General features: G+C 42.8%; 2 protein-coding genes across 5 annotated transcripts; one reads left to right on the top strand and one right to left on the bottom strand.

The window, feature by feature from the left end:
* Positions 1-4: 4 nt before the first annotated feature.
* On the bottom strand, positions 5-7898 carry nudt9 (nudix (nucleoside diphosphate linked moiety X)-type motif 9). Of its 4 annotated transcripts, none has more exons than XM_086185924.1 (9): positions 7671-7898; positions 5858-5957; positions 4941-5225; positions 4396-4485; positions 4152-4238; positions 3926-4037; positions 3678-3824; positions 3491-3575; positions 5-2901 (listed from the first exon to the last, which is right to left on the bottom strand). In XM_086185924.1, exons 2-9 carry the CDS (start codon positions 5953-5955, stop codon positions 2756-2758), a joined length of 1050 nt encoding a protein of 349 aa, XP_086042050.1. In that variant the 5' UTR covers positions 5956-5957; positions 7671-7898; the 3' UTR covers positions 5-2755. The 4 variants fall into 4 exon arrangements, with proteins under 4 accessions (XP_086042050.1, XP_086042051.1, XP_086042053.1 ...); XM_086185925.1 differs by having other exon boundaries at positions 6-2901; positions 4941-5222; XM_086185927.1 differs by lacking the exon at positions 5858-5957 and having other exon boundaries at positions 6-2901.
* Positions 6809-23577, top strand: mapk3 (mitogen-activated protein kinase 3). The gene is made up of 9 exons (XM_086185918.1): positions 6809-7226; positions 9082-9264; positions 12904-13093; positions 15258-15374; positions 15460-15574; positions 15658-15789; positions 17153-17262; positions 17963-18091; positions 20432-23577. Exons 1-8 carry the CDS (start codon positions 7018-7020, stop codon positions 18080-18082), a joined length of 1176 nt encoding a protein of 391 aa, XP_086042044.1. The 5' UTR covers positions 6809-7017; the 3' UTR covers positions 18083-18091; positions 20432-23577.
* Positions 23578-24963: the final 1386 nt, after the last annotated feature.

Genomic DNA, 24963 nt, shown 5'->3' with positions numbered 1-24963 from the left:
GGTATTGTAGTCCATCTGTCAAGTTAAGGCTTCGTTTATATAAACTGACCAATCATAGCCGCCCATGAAAGCGAACATAGAAAACATGGCAACATCAGTTGTACAGGGAAGCACTTGCCTAGTTAAAAGATTCATTACACATCTGTGGAAAATGTGAAAAATTCAGAATAAGGAGTGTAATTAGATAAGTAATAATGACGAATGGAATTAAATAAGTAATAATGAGAAGTTGATGAATGATGACCACACTTCACTGTGTCAGTTTTAAAAATATGATAACTAATTTCCAAAGGAGAGAATTAATGATGTGGTGAAGTATGTTTTAACAAACCTTCGGCCCAACATGTTTCAGCACAAACACAAGATGTCTGGCGGCTAAATGAAATCACACATTCATAAAAAAAGAGCGCGTCTGGCAATGAAACACATTTAATAATCCTGAAATACAAAAAAAAAAAAAAAATAGTTACTCGTCCACTTGTCTTATTATTGTTAATGAGAGAACTCAGGAACGCCTCCTTCCGAGGCATCGTTCAATTTTGCCACAAAATGTCTGCAGGTACTCAAAGAGAACTGGAGGGATTCCCCTGGTCAGATGTCAAGGTCGCCTCACATAAAAGTGATACATTTAAACTCCTTCAGATAATTTCAATTTGGCACAAATCTCTGCTGGGACTTGAGGATGACCTGACAACATTTTTGGGTGGGTCAAAGGTCGAGGTCACGGTGACAGGCACGCGTTGCGGGAGCATATAACCACAACACGGCGATTATACGAGAGATGTGCTGACGTTGCATGGTGGATGATTGTATGCTGGCCACTGACTTGCTGCAGGTGTTAAACGCTGCTAGTCTGACACGCTGAAGTAACTAACTTGAATGATTTGCTGCATCTCAATTACAATTTGCATAGGAAATGTGGTCTTTTATGTATCCGTACTGATTCAGGACCCAAAAGTCTTCCAAAACTACAAAATTCTCTTAAAATAACGCACACTTTTGATGTAAATTTCATATTTAACTGTAAGACAAAAAAAACGGGGCACAGTGTTGATACTGTATATTTTATCAGGAAAATTAAAAAAAAAATCAGCACAAGATGTGCTGATAGCAATGTGCAATTTCAAGTAAACCTGAAAACACAGTATCAGTATCAAAACTGAACAATTAGCAAATGCTTCAGTGCAAAATCAGCTCAATACACATTAAAGCTTGTGCAGCTAATTAATATCACGAGATGGATCGTAGCATTTTATCACTCTTATTTGATTCCTTTGAATCTCACTGATTCATTTACATATGTTTTTCATAACCACAAGCAAACATCACCTAAATGATGACTTTTTTTGAACTTTGAAGCTTAAGGCTACTAGATTTCCCCTCACAGGTTTCCAATGTGAATTTGCAATGTGATGACATAACTGCGTCTTCAGTTCCCACACGCTCCAGTCTGAAGCTTAATGGTCTGAGGGCTCTGAGAGTCCTTGCATAGCAGTTTCTTGTCAGAGGCTCTCAATGCATTGAGCTACATTAATCCTCATCTATTCCCAGAATCAGCTTGTGAACAAGAGGATTACCTCAAACTTGTAAAACTTTGGCATCCGCACAAACACCAACATGTTTTAAAGCAAATTAAGTTAGGTGATTATGCAGCTGGATCTCAGCCCTGCAACTGACTCATTAACACGGTTGGATATTGCTGAATGCATCTTGATGACTGAACAATGGGTGGTACTTTATTCCAGGAAACAAATACAAGCTGTCTGAGAATTAGCTGTTCAGCGAATGCTAATTTGCTACCAGCAATCGTTTTTATTTATATGCATATACTTTCTGTTTTCTTCCATTGTTATTTTTGTTTATTCTGCCCAAAAACTGCAATGCCCTTGTGGATTAATACAATTTTATTAAATGTAGTTGAATTGGTAAGGAAATTCAAATTAGCTGGGGGAACTATTTAGGTTCAAATAAAAGGCTAAATCAGGCTGCAGCAGTTTCCTCTGATTGTTATCTAACTTAGGTTGACGTGTTATTGTCAGCAGATCTTTCAGTATTTGTGTGTTCTTACAGCCTCACACAGCGGTCCTGCTCTGCACTGAATACATTAACATAATTGGTTCCAATGGAAATAATGTGGTTCGTTAGCCTGGTCTGGTGTTAAGCTTCCTCTTGGCAGTGGGTCAAATGCTTTTGTATGTAAATGTTTGATGAAACTCCACAGCTGAGAAGAGCTTTTAAAAACCTGCTTCATTTCAAAAGATCTACAACAGGGCTGCCCAGCGTGGAGCCCAGGGCCCAAATATGGACAGAGACAACGTTACATTTGACCTTGAAAATAATAATGAAGAAATAATAGTAATAGAATTTGAAAATTATATGTATATATATATATATATATATATATATATATATATATATATATATATATATATATATATATATATATATATAAATAAAAATGTTTTCTTTTTTGTGAGGTAAAAAGGATCTTTACATACGAATGAACCTTCATAATTTGAACAGACAGCTGTTGAAGAGAGATCAAGTCTAGTCTCTAGTCTAACGACTTAAGCTTCAAAGTTACAGTGTTGCTGTACAGTGCATAATGGGCTTACATGTCTAATGGGATATCAGGACTTCATGCTGATGACTATAAGTGATTCGCAGAGTGTCCAAGTGTCTCATACTGTAAAAGCGTAGGTGCGCTCAGCTAGCTTGTCTTTCCTTCATCTTATCGCCAATCTTTTGTCTTTCGCTACCAGTGGGCTTTCCTCTCTTTGGCTACTTCCTCCAGGAAATGGGAATGATTGGCATAGAGGGGAAATGATGAGTCCACGTCAACCCACTGGACTTGTCCTGCGTCATCGCCGGCTTGCAACTGCAGCTCACTCACACTGTTGCCTGCAGGGCACAACCGAGATATGTCATCGCCTTTCAAAATAAAACCTCCTCTTTAGTTCATTACAGCCACAAATGAGGTTCTGTTTTTGTTTGTCTGTGAGCAGGATTATTAAGCTATTAAGCCAAATTTCACCAAACTTGGGGAAGAGCTTGGATCAGGTAGTGACAAGTGGGGGGCAAATCTGTTTAATATAGCAAAACAAAGGGAAAAAAAGCCATTTCTTTACTCTGGGTTTGGCTGAGCTGGCCTTGGTGGAGGTTTACGCCCTGAGGGTACCAGCCAGTTTTTATTAAATTGAAAGTGCTCTGAAAAATGCTGGAGTTGTTGTGGAATGAATAAGGAAAAAAAATTGGAATTTTAAAGTTTAAAAAAATATTTGAACATTTAAAAAAGGTATTGAGCCTCACTTAAGTAATGCACAGATTTTTTTAGTGTAACAGACAGTAATTAAAGCCTGATGGCTAATTGAACTTCTTGCCCCTGCCATCTTCTTAGATTACTAAATTGAAGGCTAAAAAAATGTCCTTTAGTGGTGAAGAACCAATTTGTGCCTCGCAATATTTCATGCATGATCCCAGTTGTTGATACCTTGTTCATCATGGAAGTTAACAGCGATGGTCTCCATCCAAGCGTTGTCAGTGTTTCTGGGATCATCCACATAGCCTTTATAGACCTGACGGGGAACAAAAAGAGATTAATTGTATCACATGTAAACTCAGCTTAAAGACAGTTCCATTTCTGCGTTTATTTCCTTCCGTCTTTCTCGTTTGCACACCTGAAACCCCTGTGAGTTGAAGAGTTTGACGATGCGCTCGCTAATTTTCGCCCTCTCCGCCGGTGGCGACGCCAGTGAGTTTAACGCTTCTTCGGAAAACTCCCGCAGCAGCGTGACAGAAACCTGCTCCCCTGGATCCACCATCCCCTGCACAACAGGAACTTCATTTTTGTTGTTGCAAAGCACTGCTGGATACAAGAGCATGCACAGCAGATCAAAGGATTTAAATAAAGGTAGAGTCCACCCACCCCTGGAATGGCCCACTCCCCACAATCTTTCCTCTTGATGGACACAAACTGCAGGATTGGTTTCTTGGAGACCGAGTGATGAATCTTTGCTCCTTTAGCGTCTAACTTCCATCTGCCAGAGAACAACGTGCATTCAGCTGTTATAGCCCTAAAACTCTGTTCATAAGTTAATGCACCTGATTGATTCTTTATGTAACATTTGCATGGATGTGCAAAATAAAGTCACCTTGTTACAATGGGATCTGCTGCATGATTGGGTCCCCATCGCCCCAGCAAACCTCTGCCAGCCAGCCCAGTGCGTCCGCGAGGATTCCTAACGGAGTAAAAGGTGAATTACTGAAATCAGAAATGAACATCTCAGTCTACTTTCTGCCAGTCGTTGAGTAAAACCAAACATAATGACTGTGATATCGTTATTCTACACATAGGAGGAACATCCGTATGGTTTCTCCTTTTGCTCAATAACTTACAGTGGCTTTCCGTTTTCCACCACATAGTTGCCCTCAAAGCTGGTTCTGTCCACAGAACCATCCACAGTGTTGAACTTGGGAGAGAAAGAGCTGCAAAAAAAAAAAAAAAAAAAAAAAGCACGAGAAATGTCAAGTACACAGTGAGATATTACAGGAGGACTCATGTTACCCCCAAACCACTCGGATGGATTTGAAATGTGATTAAAAAGAGAGGGAAAGGGGAAGAACGTCAGGTCCCAGTCATGACAAAAGCAGCGTAGAAGTTCATTTGTATCGGTGAAGGTGGTTTTGGTCTTGGTTGGTTTGATGCATGTACTGGAGTATGACTTCTGTGTTTGCACCCAGAGGGCAAATGCTCCAGGGTTCAATTAAACTAAAACTAACAAGGACTAACACTGATCAGTGGAGGCATCTTATTCTTTAATTGCTGATTAAAATGCCACACAAAAGCCCGAAATAAAAAGGAAGTATATTGTGAACTAGATCATATCCAACAAGTCACATTTACCCGTGTATAATAAATGCACTTTAAATGACCTGCTCACCTAATATCAGGGTCGGCCCACGCTGGCTTCTTAGCTACCGAGGGATCAGTGTGGCTGACTGGGTGATACTGAGGCCACTTCACACTCCAGTCCACCTGGGCATCGCTCACTGGGAGGCGCTTGACTTTGCCCCCTGGATACTCTGGGCATCTGGACTTCACATGTGATGCTGCAGAGGACGGCATTGCTCGGACGCTGCTCGTACAGAGGTTACGGTAACTGCCGCTGATGGGTTTGAGGGTTTGGCTAAAAAAGTGAACAGATGAGCAGGAAAGGGCAGGCCTGCTGGGAAATAAAGGAAATATGAGATGTAGAAACTGTTTGCTCTCTCTCGCTTTTTTTTCCCACTATCTGTTTCTCTCTCTCTTGCCAGCAGCAGGTCTCCATCCGCACTTCAACTCCCTCTCATCACAGCTGCTCAGGAAAACAGTGAGAACAATTTCGGTCAAGTGACGGATAGATTCTCACGTCAACGGACAAATTATGCAGTTTATTCCTGAGAAAACACACCTCACAGCCAACAGAGCAGAGAAATCACGTCCGCATGCAAACAAAGATGCACTGCACTGCACACACAAACACACATACACTGGAGTGACCAGCTGACTTGTCGACAAGTCATGGACCAGCTGGATATTGTTTCATCCCATTTTGAATACAGAAGAAAATGAAGTTTGTCATCTTACTCAATAATAACAGTGAAGCTGTCTGTGCAAAAACAGCCAAAGTAACTGGAATATCAACAATTAGCTGGCAACGAGCTCACCCCAACCCCGCTGCAAATAATGTCATGGCTATGACAGAAAAACTACAGGAACTCGATCTGCTTTTGATTACAGTGTACACTGAAGTCTTAACTGCCACAGACGTTGTATATTTAAAGCTTTCAGGTCGATCTTCACGTCTGCGGTCCAAACCTGAGTCCGGGGGAGCAGACGATGTACGGGAAGCCGAGGAGAGTGAGGGCTACTCGAACAGAACCGATCCAGTTGCGTCGCAGGATGAAATGCACCATTCCTTGAACCAAACGATCAATAAGACAGAATCAACGTGCAGCACAACGTAACTAGGAAGTGCAAGGGCAGTGACGTCAGTAACGGGGTGTGGTTACAGTCGCATTCGTGTCCACGGTGATAAAATTCACGCGACTTATCTTCTGTTTTGTCTCAAATAACATACAATAAAATTCAATTCGATTCAGTTCTCTAATCACTTAAAACAGATCAATCGAATCTAAGAAACCCTGTATACATGTTTATCTTAGCTTTTACATTCTTTTGAGCTTTGACCCTAAGAAAGGTCGGTAAAACGAGGACAAACGATGCAATTCCGTTTTAAGACGTCATTATTCGCAAGTAACTGACTGAATTTATCACCGTTCAAGAAACGACATCAAACTCCTAATTCCAAGATTTTCACTTTTATGGGATATCTTTTTAAACAAACGTAATATTTCTATTTGTGAAAAAATGTAAACTACAAAGTAGATTGACCCATTTGAGCACATATAATAAAGATAATATTGCGTTGTCATAACACGATTGGCAAATGAAGATGCCTGCACATGTGAGAAGGCATAAAGTGCAAAAAGTGCATGAGGTACGATACTCGTGGTCTCAGCAGAAGCGAAACGCAAAAGCTGCTGCTAAACTGACAATTAAATCTATTTGTTGCGATAACGCGCAACGTTCCCGGACACGCCCACTCATGGATGACGCGGCTCCCTTTCGTTGTCTACATACTTTCAATGGTGCTCGACAGGCGGTGCCTCCATTTGAGCTGAGGCCAAATGACGTAACCCCGCCCCGACGAAGTCACCCCGGTGAGCATATCTAACGCAGCTGTATTACCGTAGCTTGGCACGCGCATTTACGCTCTGTGCTAAAACCAAATCCGCGCTCACGCACAAAATCCGTTTACACTCCGGTAGTGGAGAGGGCCCAGTCCGAGTGGCTTTGCTCCTTCTATCAACCATCCGCTCGGTGAAAGCCTCGGTTCAACGTTCAACCCTGCGGAGAGCGGCGGCGGTCCCTCGGTGAAACACACTGACAGTGCAGGAGCGGCTCGGAGAGGAAGAATGGCGGATACCAGCAGCACCGCAGCGGTCGGGGCCGCAGGCTCCAACTGCGCTGCTGCCGGGGCGGCTTGCACTGTTGCGCATGAAGGAGCACCTGGGGCTGCGGGATCAAAACCCGCTTCCGAGTCCGTGAAGGGTCAAATTTTTGATGTGGGCCCCCGTTATACCAACCTGTCTTACATCGGGGAGGGGGCGTACGGGATGGTGTGGTGAGTTGTGCTTGTCATCTCTGTCGGGCTACCGTAGTATTTAAAGTGCTAGCTAACGTACTCTGTCGAGCGAATACTATCAGCTAGCTCATTTTAACTGTTAGAACAAGTGTAACCCATCAAACGCCGGCGTGTTAACGACGTATATACTGAAAAAGTAACTTCCTGAATACAAACATGGCTAAGTAGGCTTTTACGTGGTTAGCAGGTTAGCTAACTAGCTACAGGCGTGGCTATGAGCTTTACAGGAAACAAGATCGGGAGTGATTGCGCAGGACGTAGCTATCGGCTGTGAACACTTGATTTGACAGCAGAATCGTGTACCGCTACAGAGATTTTACACTTCTCACACCCCAAAAACATCGCTGTCTACTCGGTATCTGGTCGCTAAGTAATCACCCCTGCAGCAAATTGTACCGCAGATGATGCGAACGGGGTTCGTACCTCGGCCTTTTCTCCTCGTGTTATCTCTGTTCAGGATCTACAGCTTTGTGTGGGCATGTTAAGAAACCCCGCTACACTCGATATCCGTGCCAAGTCACTGCTGTCTATTCTGATCCGCGAACAGACGTGACAGTGCTGCGTGTGGAGAGCTGGGCCCACTTCCTCAGGTGGAGATCACGGCCATCGTCTCCAAAAAGCCAGCCTACTGCTACCGTGTTTGTGTCATCACGGTCATGTGGCTGCACTGTTGCAGTATTTTGATGTTTGTAAACACTGCCAGCATCCACTAGTTGGTACAATGAAAGAAAAGTAATAACCTGAGTGATTCGCTTCTGCTTCAACACTGGTTGTTGTTGTTTTTTTAAAAGAAAAACATAGATTTGTAAGTAATCCAGTGTCACAATATTTAAGACACGACAGTGAGCACTGAGACCTGCGTCCTGCAGCAAGCTTCCACCTGAAGGAAACCTCTGACGTAAATGCTTTTCTTTATGTGTCAAAAGATAATTAAATATTAAATTCGAGAGTCCGGTGAAGGCACCGTTCATATCTTTGTATGCTGCTGCCTTATCTCTGTTTGTTCTACACCCACACTCTTACAGGTGTAGACCTATGACCGGCTGCTTCAGTGCAGTCCTCCAGTTAATGTCTTTCCTCCACTCCGGTCTTAAATTTAATTCCAGATATCAGCAATGCGATCTGATACGAAATCATATGTATCCACAAGTCCAGTTCAAGAAATTTTCAGTTTCAGGGTATTTCTATCACCCAATTTAAGACATCTTTATGTTTCACATAGTTGGAATTTTGTTGTAGATAAATCATATTGGAAGAAGGCTATTAAATTGGTCATAATTTCATTGCAGATATCCTGAATTCAAGGTGTCCAGACAAAATGGCGTAGCAGATACATTTATTTGGGGAGGTTGGTGGGAGTGGCTTTTTATTCAACCCATCAACAATTAATATAAAAAAAAAAACACTTATGTAAATTGGCCACTGATTCCTGGATTATAAGATTGTTCTATTTCACAACAAATGGCCTCTCCTTTGCTAACACGGACCAAATGTTTCATTTTCTTGGCGATTATCAAGCAAGAAACCTCTTGGGTTTTTTTTGTTGTTTTTTTTTCCTTTTTCAGAGAAGTATTTAATCTCAACCTTCCCATGAGCCACATCCCGCAAAAAAAAAAAAAAGACATTTGAGACATCTGTAACCCTCATTCTGCTTTCGTCAAAGCTGAATTACAGATAGCTGCAATTGTCTAGATGCGCAAGGGGCTGGCCGTTTGTTTCCGTGATGCCCATCATTCAAGTTTCGTGTCTGTGCGTGAGTGTGAGTGTGTGAGAACCGTGCAGTGTTGTAACATGAGACCTGATGTGTGCTTCTTCCCACATCCACCCCACTCAGCTCTGCCTTGGACAACTTGACAAACCAGCGTGTCGCGATCAAGAAAATCAGCCCCTTTGAGCACCAGACGTACTGCCAGCGCACGCTGAGGGAGATCAAGATCCTGCTGCGTTTCCACCATGAGAATATCATCGGTATCAATGACATTCTCAGGGCACGGCACATCGACAACATGAGGGATGTGTATCCTTTCAGGCTTTACTTGCCCCACTTGTTTCACAATGTACCCCATCCTCAAAATTGGTCGTTTCCTTTAAATTCGCGTGAATTTTTCACACGTCCTTTAAAAGCAGAAATTGGTTGCATTTTTAGTTCTGCACTTGCTGTTGCTGTAGCAGAGCTGACGTGGTCGTCGCCCTAATCGGGTCCTTTTTTTTTCTTTTTTTCTTTTTTGGCTCCGATACTATTGAGAGTCCTCTACGACTGGGTGTCTGCCAATATCAAGTCTGACCAGGAACTTAAATCGACTTACCTGTTGATTAACTTGTGTACGGAAATACAGGATGTTGACGATTTTATCTGACACACACTGTACTATTTACAAGCAACTTGATACAAATTCTGAAGGGCCTGGCTCAAAAATAGACATTTTATTAGATCATTGGTATCATGTGAGTGAGTATTCAGTGAAGAGATGGCATATCCTGGACCTGGGGTGAAGTGATCCTCTGTAGAGATGATGTATCACTCTGTTGGAGTGACTCATGACACTCTCGGCTCGTTCCTGCGCGTTACGTTTTGTTTTTAACGCTGTGGATTTTTGTATGGCGCGCAGGTTGTGTTGCGGCCTGTTCCTACCACAACAGGGGTCGCCGGTTTAGTTGGGCATCCTTACAGACACAGTTCTGTGTGTGTGAACTGTGGTGAAACTTCTCATTGTCAGGTGAGAGGAAGTCTACCATAGCCTATGACCCTCTCCAGATTGGCGGGGGGGGGGGGATAGCGACGAGCAGGATGGCTACGACAAACCGCAGATGTTTATTTAAACCAGTGTGACTACAGGAGTGTCTTCTTTGCTAATAGTCATTAGCATCCCAGATTAGCTCTGTATATATCTGAGGCAGACGGCTGCACCGTAGAGCCCAACTGCTGACTAGACGTTTTTACAATGTGCACAAAGTCACTACAACAAACTTTAGTTTTGCGTAGCTTTTATTGTCCTATGATGGCACAACAGCCTAAAAGTGAGGACTATGTATCCACCAGGGTCGGGTCTAGAACGCTGATGGACATTAGTCGCTAGTTTAGTTTAACTAGTTTAGTTTAGTTTAGCTTGCGTCAGGATTTGTGCAAAGCTTTCAGGGGCCAGAAGCTCTGAGCCGTGACACAGGCGTTCACCATACGAGTTCCACAGCAGCTCGCTGCCTGGTTTAGATTTTGAGAATGTGATTAGAAATTTTCACATTATTATTATTATTATTATTATTTGGCCACCCCTGACCCATTGGCACAGTACAGAACATTACTCAACCATGAGATAAATGAGGAAAGGAACTGTTCTTGGCAACTGTACCAACATGGCAGGCTCTGTGGAATGTAAAAAGCTCATTCAAAGCTAATGAAGACATAGGCTGTGTTTGAAATCACCCCCTTGTTCACCCCCCCCCCCAAAAAAAAGGTCTACACAAGTCTGACGTGTCTTGCTCTACTTGCTATCTGCTCACTCACAGCATTGTGGGATAGTTTGAGTCGACTGTAAACGTTTGAGTACAATAAATTTCCCAATACATTGAAACCCTGCTACTAAATGGTGAGCTCCACATACAGCGAGTGATTCCAACACGTTGATCATCAGGACTTTTCATTTTTGATACTCCATGCTAATTTCGTGGAGAAAATAATATATGGCTTGACTTTATTATTTATTTATTTTTCGGCTAAACACATTTTTTGCGTGCTGAATTAAGGCTTCATTTATAGCTTGAATCATCAATGGATTTGTTGTTAATTATATAAAATGACGTATTATACACCATCCTGCTAAAATGAATCATTAGAGAACTCTGACTGTGACTCAGTGCTGCGCGTCTGCTGTTATCATTACGAGCAGGATTTCGGTTCCAGACACCCTCGGTGACAACAGCTGCTAGCGATGGATGGCGGTCGTAGGAGCTCAGCGAGTTGCTGTCACTTACTGCTGCTCCGATGGGTTTTTTTTTTTTTTCTTCAGTGAAAAGGTGCTTTGTCCACTGAAGGAGAGAAGAAGGGAAAAAAAAAAAACAGCAAATGTATGATGCCCTTGTACTGTTTGTGTCGCGGGGTTTCTTGTTTGATCTGCTGAGTTGGACCACATTGTTCGTTTTTGTGTTGTTGCTGACTAGTGATGACTCTTGATTTGTGCTGAAAGATCCAAATCGGGGACGGTACCAACTCTTTGTGGCTTCTGCAGATATTTCAGAAATGTTGACAATCTACAGAAGCCCACGCTTTCATTGAGCTGTAGAATAGATAGATAGGTAGTTCTTTATTTGGTCATTGTAACATATACAACGAAATTAAAAGTGCCGACCAATCAGTGCAACAATCATAAAAACTAAAAAGAGCTAAGAGAACTAAAAGCATAAAAACATAAAACATAAAAACCTAAAGAGCTAAAAGGACTGGTATTGCACAGGACCCTTATTACATTTACATAGCAGCGTTTAGTGCGACTACCGCAGTGGGGTAGAAGCTATTCCTAGAAATCTTACGACGTAGATTCCTGACTATCAGTTTAGGTCTTTTGGCTCCGTCATCATATTTTCTCGGACTCCTACGTGCGCAGTGTGTGTCAGGTGTATTTATGACAGAGAAAAAAAAAAGAAGCTTTTTTTATGCCTTTGTCACAACATATTTTATTCAGAAATGCTTCGAGCACTATAATTATTGCGGCTATACGACCAAAACAATGTGAGTCATACAGAAATTTCACACCTGAACATCTGGACCAGTTGTGCACATTTGATTAGGTCAGATTAGTGTTGCACCACAGGTCTAGCAGATAAGACCTGTCACCATCACCACTACCGAACAGTGACCGGTGTGCGTCTGATGCCAGCATGTTGTCAACCTGGCAGCTCCTGTTTGGATGGAGAAGAGTGAACATTCATTTTGTTCAGTCAGGCTCTTTCTCTCTTCCTCTCCTGGTATTACCTGACGCTGGTTTATTCCCCGGAACCATCTGGAGAAGTTGCCCACAGAAACTCTTTGGAAAAGGGCAGACGCTTTCAAAAAAAAACCCTGGCTGATGATTGGAGAAACCATCCGTCCGTCACCATATTGGGCAGAAAAAGAAAGAAACTAGAAATATTTCTGATGTAACTGATGCAGCAGCAGCATCTATACTAACCTCTGAGGGAGCCGCCGTTATTTTTCTGACTTTTCGTCCGTCTTCACTGCCCCGATCTCATCGAAGGACGCTGATTGGTCTGAACGTGACAAGATTGTTCTTGAGAAATAGTGGTCTTGCAAAACCAGCTGGCTCACACGGTATTTCCCCTTACGCTCATGTTGCCTTTCTTAATGTTGTTTTTCTTCTTCTCTTTTTTTTTTTTTTTTGGATGGTTGACTATATCTTGCCTCTAAAAGTTTGATCTGGACTGAGACCAACTCCTTCGGTCCAGCTTAAGTTTATAGGTTTGAACTATGATCTGAGGCCCCTTTAATGCCTGCTGTTATGGATCAGACGGTCCAGACCAACCAGAAGGTCTAAGAAAAGTCAGTAAAACAAGACCAGAGCTGTGTCGCTTCCATGTGCCTTTGCTTAGTGAAAGATAATGCAGGATAAATCTGAAAACGCATCACAAAAACAAGTCGTCCTCCTTGACCAGCGCGCTCCTCCAGCTACATCGTCCAGACTCTGATGGAGACGGATCTGTACAAGCTGCTGAAGACCCAGAGGTTGAGCAACGACCATGTCTGCTATTTCCTCTACCAGATCCTGCGAGGTCTCAAGTACATTCACTCAGCCAACGTGTTGCACCGCGACCTCAAGCCCTCCAACCTGCTCATCAACACCACCTGCGACCTCAAGGTCAGCTCTCCTCCCTACACAAACACACACACACACACACACTGCCACTACAACCACTGGTGTCCAGGAAATGCTCTTTTAAACAGACCTGCCTCCCAATGTAAATGCGTCTTCCTCGGCTCACGCTGCTGCGCTCCTCCAGCCTCATAGATTTTGCTGAATCCTGCCAACAATCAAATGCCTCCTAACGTTACCATTACGAAGGCGGTTAGCTTTACCTACGCTTGGCCTTGCTCTCTGTTTGTTTCTAGAGCGAAGCTGCACTTTTGTCTCTTCACCATGCTTCACCTCTCCTCCTGTCAATGACGCTAGCCATGCAAGTCTAAACAAATGAATACGCTGTTGCCGTGATGCATGACTTAGTCAGATCCCGGCAGCTACATACGACCATACAGATATCTTAGCTACATGTAGGAGCTGGTGAGCAGCAACACGTCTGCATGTCTCTCTGTGCTCAGAGGCCACTATTTTTGGTTAATAGCTGAATGTTTCACCGCTGAACTTCAGTATCAGACAGTGCAAACAAGCCTTTAGGTGTCATCGCTCGAAAAGGAAACAGTACGGGCTTTGTTATGAATTGATTTTCTGTAACACAATACAGCTGCAGGATGTTCAAGAGTTTTGTGAGAGCAAAGGGTGTGGCTCTGCACCTCCCCCCCCCAAGCTGGAAACAACAGCCCTGTGGTGTGTTGGCCACCTCCACTATCACAGATATGACTTGTATACAACCTAAATGCCTCTTCGCTGATTTGTCAGTCGCATTTGTCACAAGCTGACAATGATTGGTGCTTTCCTCATTTGTGTGTTTGTGGCAGCCCCACAGTAGCAACATACGATTTGACTTAGTTGATTTGCTCGACCGCGCCGCCTCTCTGTGATTGGCTGCAACGGAGCAGATAAGATCGTGTGTGTAACGTGGCATTTCTCGACTTAACACAGACGACGCTGCCCTCAGAGGCACTTCGGCTCTCTATTCATCGATGCCATCCATGTTTCAAATTGGACCACCATGTGGATTTTAGATTGTGCCGCCCAGCCCCAACGTACTGGTTTTAAATAGAAGATCAAGAAAATTACATCCACTACTTGTTTTATTTGAAATATTCAACTGGTGAAATATTAATAGATGATGTATGCCGGATCATATCAGTGGTGGAACCACAAATAGAAATAGGAGATGATGCAACGACATTTTGAACTTTATTATCTAAGATCCCAAGTTTAATTCACAACATCCAAAGTTGCAACTGGTTCCATGAAAAGAGTGGTTCTCAACATGGTGTTCAAGGACCACGGGGGCCTCTTGATAAGGGTCCCAGGGGTCCCCATAAAACGTATCAGTCGCTAAACGTGAGTCTTACTTAGAGAAAGAACAAGAAAACTATGATCAAAATAACAATTGTTCTACATCCTCCACCACATCAGTAATGAACAGAATTCTGGGCAAAATTATCTTAAGATTTGAATCCGATGAGACTAAATCTCATTAAACGGGGGTGCCTTTTTCAGTTTGACTGTTGCACTCATTGGTTGGTTGCGGCCTAATCCGAAAGTAACATTTATAATTGGAGGTAGGCCATGACTGCCGATGTAGTTTCGGTCAGGATGAGCCATCAGGGTCCTCTTCGCCCTGTTGCACAGCTTCTGAGCACACTTGTGAGCTCTCAGCAGCCAAACATCAATCCTGGATTAGTTGATCATGTGGGAGGAGGAGGAGAACAAAAGCAGCACATGTTACAACAGCAGCTCTCTGATACATTCTCCTCCTGAACTAAAAGAGACACACATTTTTACTTGATATGCGTGGAAATTTTCAACATGTAATCCAATTCAAACGTTAATCTGAAATAATTGAAGTGTGTTCAAATTAAGAGTAAATCATAAGCAATGATTTTAGAGGAGCTGAAAAAAGCTGGTGGCCATTCTGTACTGTACTGTAGTTTTGACTCTGCTTTTCTTTTCCTAATCAAAGGAGTCTGTCTTGTTTTAAGATTACGCACAAGTGAAAAGACTAGGAACTTGCACAAGTTATCGTTTTGAGAAAAAGGCAACCCATTCAGTCTTAACAGCAGCTGAGATTCTCGTCGATTTTTATGATGGAATAAAGCAATCCAGTGTAAACTGTAAATTCAACACCACCTTGAGAAGTTTCTCTTGTCTTCAGATCTGTGACTTTGGCTTGGCACGGATAGCCGACCCTGAGCACGACCACACAGGGTTCTTGACAGAGTACGTGGCCACTCGTTGGTACAGGGCTCCAGAAATCATGCTGAACTCAAAGGTAGGCGTGTGTTTGTGCGTAACTGATCTATATCTGTCTGATCTATATTCAGTGAGTTGACTGTGTGTACTTGTTGACGCCTCAGGGCTACTCCAAGTCTATTGACATCTGGTCAGTGGGCTGCATCCTGGCAGAGATGTTGTCCAACAAGCCCATCTTCCCTGGGAAACATTACCTGGACCAGCTCAATCACATACTGGGTGAGTCTTCAGTCTCTTCTACTGAATGTTAGAAATCAACCAGTAGCCGTACTGAGATTATTTCTCATTCATCCTCTGTCCAGGTGTCCTTGGCTCTCCATCTCAAGAAGATCTGAATTGCATCATCAACATGAAAGCACGGAACTATCTGCAGTCCCTGCCTGAGAAACCCAAGATCCCCTGGGAGAAGATGTTCTACAAGGCGGACACCAAAGGTAGACTGAAGATACTCATATTTTCATGTTTCATTTATTAGGAGACCTCATTAGCCTAGCACATCCTGGGATCAGTCGAATATACATACAATACAGTAGCTAGAGAGATGGATAGAGAGATAGCTAAATAGTGTGTCTAGATCATAAACACAATAACAATGGTTACAACAAAGACATGGCACTGCTGAGATATACAAGCGTCATCTCTGACTCAGCCATCGGGAGGCTAGCTCATGTTAGCCCCCCAGCTATAAGTCACAAGTCTCAAATAAAATCCCAACCTACAACCCTGTACTCAATATATGTATTCATATACACACACACACACACACATATAATATATGTATGTATATATGTATATGTGTGTGTGTGTGTGTGTGTGTGTGAATATATATATATTTGCAAAAGTTATTATTACTATAAAACTACAATAATGTGAAGCCAGATAAAATATATTTTATCTCACAGCAATGGGATTTTACATAATACCATCCCAACAACATATATTTAACAATGTTTAACTCCATCATCCTTTTTCAGTAACCAGCTTTATTATTAGTCAGTTATTGATAATTACTAAGATACAATTCTGGGCCGGTTTTCATGTAAGAAATATGCCATGGGTGTAGCAAAAGCTGCAAGCTAACCTGGGGTGGGAGTTGGAGGCTGAGCTAAGCTAACCTGCTGCCGGAGGCAAAAATGAGAATATGAACTGGTGCATAAAATTGTCCCGCTTCTTTCCTAGCTTGTTACGTGTGACTAGAAGTAGGCATGTCACCGTAACAAACGCCGTAGGACAATAAGTTCCCCCTGAAATACATTGCCGTAAACAATAAGCTTCAGAGTAAGACAATAGAATTGGGCTGTGATGAGAAGGTCCTAGATAAATAAAACCCAAAAGATATTAATCCCACACTGATGTGAACAAACGCACACATAAACACAGATAGCAATAACTTGAGGTCAGCAAAGTGATTGAACTGATGTTTGTTCTTGTATGAAATAGTAGAAAGTAGCATCAGTCGAGCCCTGATAGAAAATCTAGAACTCAAATTCTACTTGTTCATAAACCTGAAAAATGTTGTTTGGCAGCAGCTTCCATCTTCAATATTTATTCTATTGGATAAGGCGTTATCAATATTAATATGTATTTAGATTTGTGTCAAACTAACGTCAAGTCAATGGAACAAGGCTGTGACACTCAACAAGGAAGGAAAATCCTTAATGGAGTATTGATGATGGCTGCAGTGACGTTCATACGATAAAATTATATTTATTCAAGTTTTTTGAAGTTCACAATTCATCAGTTCCATTTCTTCACAAGCTGGGGAACTAAGGGAACATTGACCTTCTTTAACTACAGCTCTGGACCTGCTGGGCCGCATGTTGACCTTTAACCCCATCAAGCGCATCAGCGTTGAGGAGGCCCTCGCTCACCCTTACCTGGAGCAGTACTACGACCCCACAGACGAGGTACGCGTACAGAGCCAGTATGTCAAGCGAGTTAGAGTTGTGAGGTTTTTGAGTGACGTCACGTTTATTTTGAGAGGAGGGCAGCAGGTGAGACTCTCTGAAGAAAACTCCTCTAAATAATGAAAAAAATTCCCCCTGTGTGGGATTAATGAAGCATTCTTATACTTATTATGAAGCTGGAGGAAGGTAAGTTGAAATAAATGCACAACCACACAAATATTCGACCTGCAGCTCCTACTCTGGGGAGAAAATGTCAACACCTGCCTGAGCACTGTTGGAGCAGAAGGGCTGACTCATTCAAAGATGGTGGACACGTTCATCGAGGTTTTCAGCCATCACCCTGGATTTAATTGTGTTTCGGCTTTGTGCCAGGAAGCTGCTTAGCAGCTGTTGGAATGCAATCGGCATTAAGTTTGCTCTAAGGTTGAGCTTGAGAGAGGTTCAAGAATGTAGCCACTAATCAGTTTGTGGAAGACGAGAAAAAACATCATCTCTACTGACCTGAGGAAGTTTTTCTCGAATAAACATCCCTCCAAAATGAAGAGAAGCAGCCACAAAAGCTCTGATGGCAAATGAGTTTTAATCTTTCCCTCTGTGCCAGGGGTGTTGTCCAGGAAATGTCAAAAATATGACAAAGCGCATCACATTTCCAAGATTGTATTTTAAAAAAGTGTGTGTGTGTGTGTGTGTGTGTGTGTAGCCGGTAGCTGAGGAACCCTTCACGTTCTCCATGGAACTGGATGACCTTCCTAAGGAAAAGCTGAAGGAACTGATCTTTGAGGAAACCGCTCGTTTCCAGGAAAACTACCAAGGCTCCTGAGATGCACAGGTATGCCCAGAAACACCTAAACACACACACACACACACACACACTAGGCTGCAGAATCTAAAGTAGAGTTCATGTAGTTTTGAGGAAAAAAAAAAGTTTGAATTCAATCAAACCCTCTAAATCTAATAGAAGGGCAATGCCCCAAAAAAATAAAGGTTGATTACATTGTCACTTTATGTCCGATATCATCACCTTAATTCTTTCTTGTTCCTTTTGGCTATTAACAAATGATTGCTACAGCGAAAATAAAGGAAACATTCTACTTTTAACCCAGTGGGCTTTCTTCCCTTTTCTGGAGTAAAGGTTACACAACAGGACAGGAAGACAAATAAACCTGAGAGTTTATGGTCTTACTCAGTTCCCTCCTGTCAGTCGAGTCCAATCATTCTGCCTATCAAGGATAAAATGGCACGAAGTAAAGTAACAGCTAAACACCGTGTATAGCAACATCAGGCAGAAATCAAGAAATATTAAGTAGTTTTATCAGTAGTCAGTTTCTCCAGCTGACATAATGTGACTCCTCCCATGATCAGCTTGTTGAATTCGAAGGGCAAAAGCTTCAACCCGGGACGGTTGTGGTTGACGGCCACTAGATGTCAGTGGAGATCCTGAGTTCAAACACACCCAAAGTCTCCACCAGGGCTTCCTGCTCTGACCAGGAAACTTCAGCGAGCCTCACGGTGCTGCCTGCTGGACACACACAGCATAGAGGGACGCTCTTGACATTGAAATTATTATTATTTATTATTATTGTTATTATTATTATTATTTCTGCACGCTTATATTTTGTATTAAAGCTTTGTATCAGGTGAAGGATCAGGGATCACCTGCCTTCACTGTCATGACAGTGCAGAATGAAACGGCGTGCAAGGAGGGTAGAAGCGACTGAGGAAAGCAGAGTGGCGACCGCTGTGACTTTTGACCGACTGATGGAATTTGTACAATGGAAATGGCTTTTATGTATCGGTGCACGTCCCGAGCTGTTGTTGGGGGCTGTCCTTTTGTTTTTGTTTTTTGTCCTCATTAGTTAAGTAATTTCTCAGTTCAAAAAACATAATTTTGATGTGTCTGTGCAGGCCAACCCCAGATTTATTATCAGAATCAATTTTTTTTATTTTTGCAATTAATTAAATTCAAAATCTTGCAATTTTGTGGGACTTAAAAACAGGAAAATCTTTGGTGTTTACGGCACGAAGAAGCCTAATCTGGCTGAGGAAGAACTTCTCCGTCCTGGAGATTGAAACCTTCACATCCCCCGATCAACTGAACCAACTTTTGTGTGTGTGTGTGTGTGTGTGTGTGTGTGTGTGTGTGTGAAAGTTAAAGAAAAGGAGGTTGGAACATGTAGATAAGATGAAAATCACTGCTATATGGTCAAGAAGGTTGTAATAATCGATCAAACGCGAGCAGACATTTAAATATTAAATTGATTAATTATGTTTTTCATTGATAAATGATTGTTAGACTGTCGGAGGGGGAGAAGACACAGAGGCGCCACTGCGAGCGTCCTGTATTGTGCGGAACCCTACCGACAAGCCACAAACGTGTCTCCAGTGTCTCTATCGCTTTTAGATTTATTATAATTTGATCTTGAATCTATATTTAAATTAAGAGGTGACTGTGCATCCCTCGATGATGTCAGCATAACAGCAGGCAACAGTCATCAGACTCCATCAGGTCTACACTGCTGCACCCTTGGGTCACGGCGAGGTGAAAACACGCGTTCAGGATCCCAGACCTGATGTGAGATGAGATGATCGGTCGCGTCCGTATTGATAAATGAGCAGCGCCATAAATGAGGGCTCACGCGTCTGTAGCCTCCCCACTGAGTCCTTCCAACGCGGAAAACTGTACATGAGCGACTTGCTTGTTTTTAATCTCGCAATTTTGTCAGTTAAAACTAGAAATTTCTGACTTTTAAACTCCAAATATTCCCCCATCCGTTCAGCGGTCCTTGTTTTGTTTCTTTTCCCCTGCAGTGGCCCTGATACGCCGTCTTATGCCTCACGTCGGCTCTGATCCGGTGACGTATTCAGTTTGCTCCTTCCACAGTTACGTATCGTGTCATTAACACGCCTGCGGGGCCGTGTTGTTGTCGTGTTTATCGGGGAGTAAGTAAGAGCAAGAGCGCGTCTGCGTGGCCTCTGTAGTCGCTGTGATGGAGCAGTGACCTCCAGGCTTGATTTGAGTAATTATTTCAAGTGGACGAGTCAAATCTGATCGGGAGTGGTTGGAAGGAAAGGTTTGAAAGATGACATCATTGTCAAGTGATTCAGGCTCGGCTTTTTGTACGTGTAAAGTGCATCTGTGCTTTTTCCTCGTTTGTTTGTTTGTTTTTAGCCCCAAAGAAGTGTCCGTGCCGAACAGACGCTAGGAACTGGAAGACACCCCCCCCCCCAACCGACGACATGCTAAAACTCGAGAAATGCATCTTCAAGAAACCAACAAAAAAAGAGAACCAGAAATATGAACATTAACTGCTTAATCTTTCCATGTCTACTGCAAGAGAGCTAAGTTTAACTCCGATTTCTGTGCTGGGGCGGGGGTCATCGGCTCGGTCTTACCTTTTCAGTTCATCCATGTTGGGACCCCCCCCCCCCCCCCCCACCTCACCCTATCACCTTCTTTCTCTCCTCCTCTCACATCTCACTTTTGTTTCTCACCATCCCGGCTCATCCCGCCCCTCTACCCATCTCCTGACCCCGACCCCCCCCCCCCTATAAACTCATACTACTGTATTAACCAACACCGTAACTCTTGTCTTGATACATGTAAATTAGAACCGAGGGCTAAAAGAACGGGGATGCTAATCGGGTGTATGTATATACAAAAATATAAAAGGCTTTTTTTTGTTGTTGTTGTTGTTGTTTTTTCTTTTTAAGTGTGCTTGTCGCAGTTTTCGTTTGTACACCGTTGTTTGAGTGTTTCGGTTCCGAGTCGTATTTGTACGTTCTGGGGTTTCTATATTCTTGCAAGTCATTTTTGAACTCTTTTGATTTTTGAGATTCAGTGTTTTTACTGGCATGTTGGCAGGTTTCTGGATTTCTTTGTCGTTGCTCTTTTTTTTTCTTTTTTTTTTTGTCTTTCTTTGTTTTTCTAAAAAAAAAAAAAAAAAAAAAAAGAACAACTGTGTAACAATGTTCATATGAATGCATGCATTCCTGAAATTTACCAAAGTGGCAGATGCAAGGAACTCGGTTGGGAATGAAATAATTCGATTTTTTATTTTTAAATTTATTTTTAATTTTCAAACCCATTTCCTGACTCGTAACAAGGGCAGACGAACTGATCCCTCCGTGTATTCCTGGAGTCGGTTTCTGTTCAGGTGGCACTGCATCAAATCACTCCTTAAATACTCCTGAGCCCCATTTTCCAGAATATTCAACATACGTTAGTTTTATTATTCTGGAAGCTGTAGAAGTAGAAACATCTCGACTTGTGTTGGCCCCCGACATCCCACATATTCACATCAAATAGCTGCTCCAGAGTCAGTTTGACATTCCTTTAGTATCATTGCATTCCAGTAAGAGCTCCATAGCAGCTGACTGGTGAAAAGCTCATCTCATGACCTCATCATCATTCCTCAGCTGCTCTAAAGCTCACAGTTCTAGAGAGCGCATATTTTGGAAAATGGGGCCTGGTTGACATTGGAATGGTACCAGCATCTTTGTCCTTCCACTGTTGTACCCAGTTAACCCACTGTGGGCCTGAACTGGTAGTCAACACCCCAACCTAAACACCTGTGGCCCTGCTGAAATAGATTCTCCGATTATTTTTGGCTCATTAAAGTCTGCGTTGAATGTAAACGGCCTGAATCTGTCGCTGCAGCTCAGTGAGGAGCCTCGGTCGGAGACTTTTTTTTTTTTTTTTCAAGAACAGCCCCCCTCAACCCTTGATTTTTCTCTCCTGTGAATATGGAGACAACCAAGTCAAACCTTAAGCCAAGCAACCGCCATCTTCTTTGCCCTATTGTTTTGCGCTCCTGCCCCCCGCTGCGTTCGTCTGTTGCTACCCGTCAACATACTGGATGTCGGTTAATCTGTGTGTCGTCATATCGTGTTGCTGGCTAGCTGTGCTAACAGTGCTACTCCCGTCTCTATCTCTCTGAGATCCTGTTTCCTGTCCCTTTTTTTTTGTTTGGGGTTTTTTTGTTGTTGTTGTTCCGTGACTGAACTTAATCGCTGCTCGGTGGAGCGCCACCTGTGGGTCCTGCTCAGTCTGCACTAATATTCGCCTGTTGCACTGGGACAACTATAGAAAAGAAGCCCCGAAAACGGACCAACACATGCACTGGATCCTCTCTCAGGGCAGATCTGTGTCAGGCTCAGAGGCCCAGATGTGGACCGGCTGCTGGCTTCACCCTCTTGCAGTAAATTTCCGTGTGTGTTTTTGCTTGTTTTTACGTCTCAGGCTTGCGTCTGTTCTCTCAGAAGCCATAGCCAGCACGACTGCGTATGACTGTCCCAGCGATGAGGCTTTTATGATGCATGTGGTGATCTCATTGATTTGTTCACCCTCCTGAAACTCGCCACGCTTTACTCAAAGGGCTGCCTCCTCTTCCTCCTCCTCCTCTCTTTTTGTATGCACCTCTTTCTGTTCAGTGGGGTTGGTGACAGCGTAAGAGCCGATATCACTGACTCTGCCGATGCTTTTTTTTTCTTTTTTCAGACGGATTAAAAATGTTTCGGGTGGCAGCAGCCGGCCGTACCAATCACATGATTTAATCAGCACGCCTGCACTTTGTCTCTCCAGCCACGCTCTCTCTCTCTCTCTCTCTCTCTCTCTCTCTCTCTCTCTCTCTCTGACTGTCTCTCCTTTGAGGTTTAGTATTTTTGGTCAGTCTTTCCCTGTTCTCCACTCCTGCTTGCTCAGCTTTAAGTTCACCTGTTCTGTGTGTGTTTCCTCTCACTCATGGATCGTCTGCTGTACTTCTGTCAAGTGTTTGTTGTGTATCTTCTCTTCAGTATTGTAAAGCCAAGACGTTCCCTGTGTGTGTGTGTGTGTGTGTGTGTGTGTGTGTGTGTTTTGGAAATGTTTCTTCACAACTTACTCCCCCACAGATACTGTGCTTTTTTTTGTTTTTGTTTTTGTCTTTTTGAAAAAACAACCCATTTATTTTGTGTGTATGTCTGTTCGGCCATCAGTCAACCAGGCCCTGCTTGCTTTCTCTCCCCCCCCCCCCATCTCTGACCTGCCACCAGACAAAACATCTCATTGGGTGTCACCATGGAAACCAAGAGGACCACATTTTGCAATCCTCCTGACACACTCGCACACACACTCGAGGAGCGTTAACTGTGTGCTTGTGACAAGTTGCACTTATAAACACAGCATACACACTCGGAACAGTATCAACAAGTCTAGTGGCCTGTCTGTCATGAGGCCTGTTTCCAGATATTGTTTTTAAATGGTTGTTCTTATTGTTGTTATATTGGTGAGTTGTTGATTTACTTTTTTTTCTTTTTTCTTTTTTCTTTTTTTTTTTTTACATAAAAGGGAGTTAAAGTTGTATTTTTTTTTTTAAATTAGGATGTTTTTATTTGTATTCTTCTCTTATGGCGTGATTTATTATTGACAGTGTTTTCAATCTTTCTGAACTTTTGTTCCCGCCCCTCCAAGATCTTATAAGGAATTATTTTAAAGAAAAAGATATATTAGATTGACAGAGATATGAGTTATCGAGGGTTATAGTCTGCGTATAGTCTGTATATTCTATGGATATTAATTAAACGATTAACTGAACCAGAATTATATACATATGATTAAATAAATTTCCTGATACTGTTGCAGTTCTTGTTGTGGTTCTTTCAGCAGCTTCATTCTCTTACTGGACAGTCTTATGCAGGAAAGTTGCATGAAACCGCGTGACCTCTCACACTAAAAGTGAACTTGCTTTTCCTGCAGCACTACATTTCAGTCATCCATCATGACATGTCTCAGCACGGTCTTCTCAGACGCTCCAGTCACAGCTTAGGGAATATATGTAAAGGTTAACTTAAAAATAAAAAGACAAAAACTGAACATCCAGGTGCCTTCGTGTCGAAATCAAAGCAAGCCAGCACGACCCGTGAAACAACCGGGATATAAACATCCTTTGAATGTCAAAAGCCTAAAGTTAGACAATTGAGAATATGCTGGAAGTTAGCTTCCCGCTACAGGGGATTGCCTCATCCATTCTGGTGAAAACCAGGGTTGTTGTAACACTTCGGAGTGAGCTCGGCGGCCGCGCCATTGTCACGGTGCAGCTTTGCTATTGAATCTGAACAATACTGAGCTCTGCTGACTATGAGCTCTGCATACGTGCCTCTGGTTATGGACTTGTTTTCATATTTCTGGCCTTGTAGGTCAACATTGAGTTTCTCTGCACACCACATCCTTCGTCAAACACACTTGGGATAACAAAACCGGCTGTCTCTGTCACTCCCAAATTATCAGCTCAACCAACAAGCACCTGCATGCAATCGGGGAATTAAAGGAGATGCAAATACACCCCAGATTTATTCCACCTGAGGGTTGAAGAGTGTAACGGTGAGCACCTAAAAGGGTGCAAATGCTTGTCGCTGAGGGTGTACCCCGTCCGTGTGTTTGAAATCAATTTGTACTCTCTCTTGGTGAAAAGCTCCATGTCTGGCCTCTTGAATATCACTTTTGTACATATGAGGGATCTTTTTCAAAAGTGTCCCAGAGTGACAACTTCCTGTTTTAAGGCAGAATGAAAGACACTCCTGTGAATGTGGGCTGCTCAGGTACGACCAACAAATACACTAATCCGCTGATGTCCCTGCAGAACAAAAGCAGTTTAAAGAGTGAAATAGTATAACCAGAGGCTGGGGCGAGGTGAGCTATGGGTCATGAGCTGGTGCTTCATTAAC

The sequence above is a fragment of the Aulostomus chinensis genome, chromosome 18 (assembly GCF_037954235.1).
Source record: "Aulostomus chinensis isolate RoL2024-O1b breed Wild chromosome 18, RoL_Achi_v1.0, whole genome shotgun sequence".
Taxonomy (NCBI): domain Eukaryota; kingdom Metazoa; phylum Chordata; class Actinopteri; order Syngnathiformes; family Aulostomidae; genus Aulostomus; species Aulostomus chinensis.
The sequence above is the reverse complement of the archived record's forward strand: the minus strand, read 5'-3'. Positions and strand labels throughout refer to the sequence as shown.

Coding starts and splice junctions, on each gene's coding strand:
- nudt9 (XM_086185924.1), bottom strand. CDS start 5,955: ATGGTGCATTTCATCCTGCGACGCAACTGGATCGGTTCTGTTCGAGTA. Junction 4,038..4,151: donor GCAGATCCCATTGTAACAAG/GTGACTTTATTT, acceptor GTTCTCTGGCAG/ATGGAAGTTAGACGCTAAAG. Junction 2,902..3,490: donor TAACTTCCATGATGAACAAG/GTATCAACAACT, acceptor TGTGCCCTGCAG/GCAACAGTGTGAGTGAGCTG.
- mapk3 (XM_086185918.1), top strand. CDS start 7,018: ATGGCGGATACCAGCAGCACCGCAGCGGTCGGGGCCGCAGGCTCCAAC. Junction 9,265..12,903: donor ATCGACAACATGAGGGATGT/GTATCCTTTCAG, acceptor GCGCTCCTCCAG/CTACATCGTCCAGACTCTGA. Junction 13,094..15,257: donor ACACCACCTGCGACCTCAAG/GTCAGCTCTCCT, acceptor TCTTGTCTTCAG/ATCTGTGACTTTGGCTTGGC.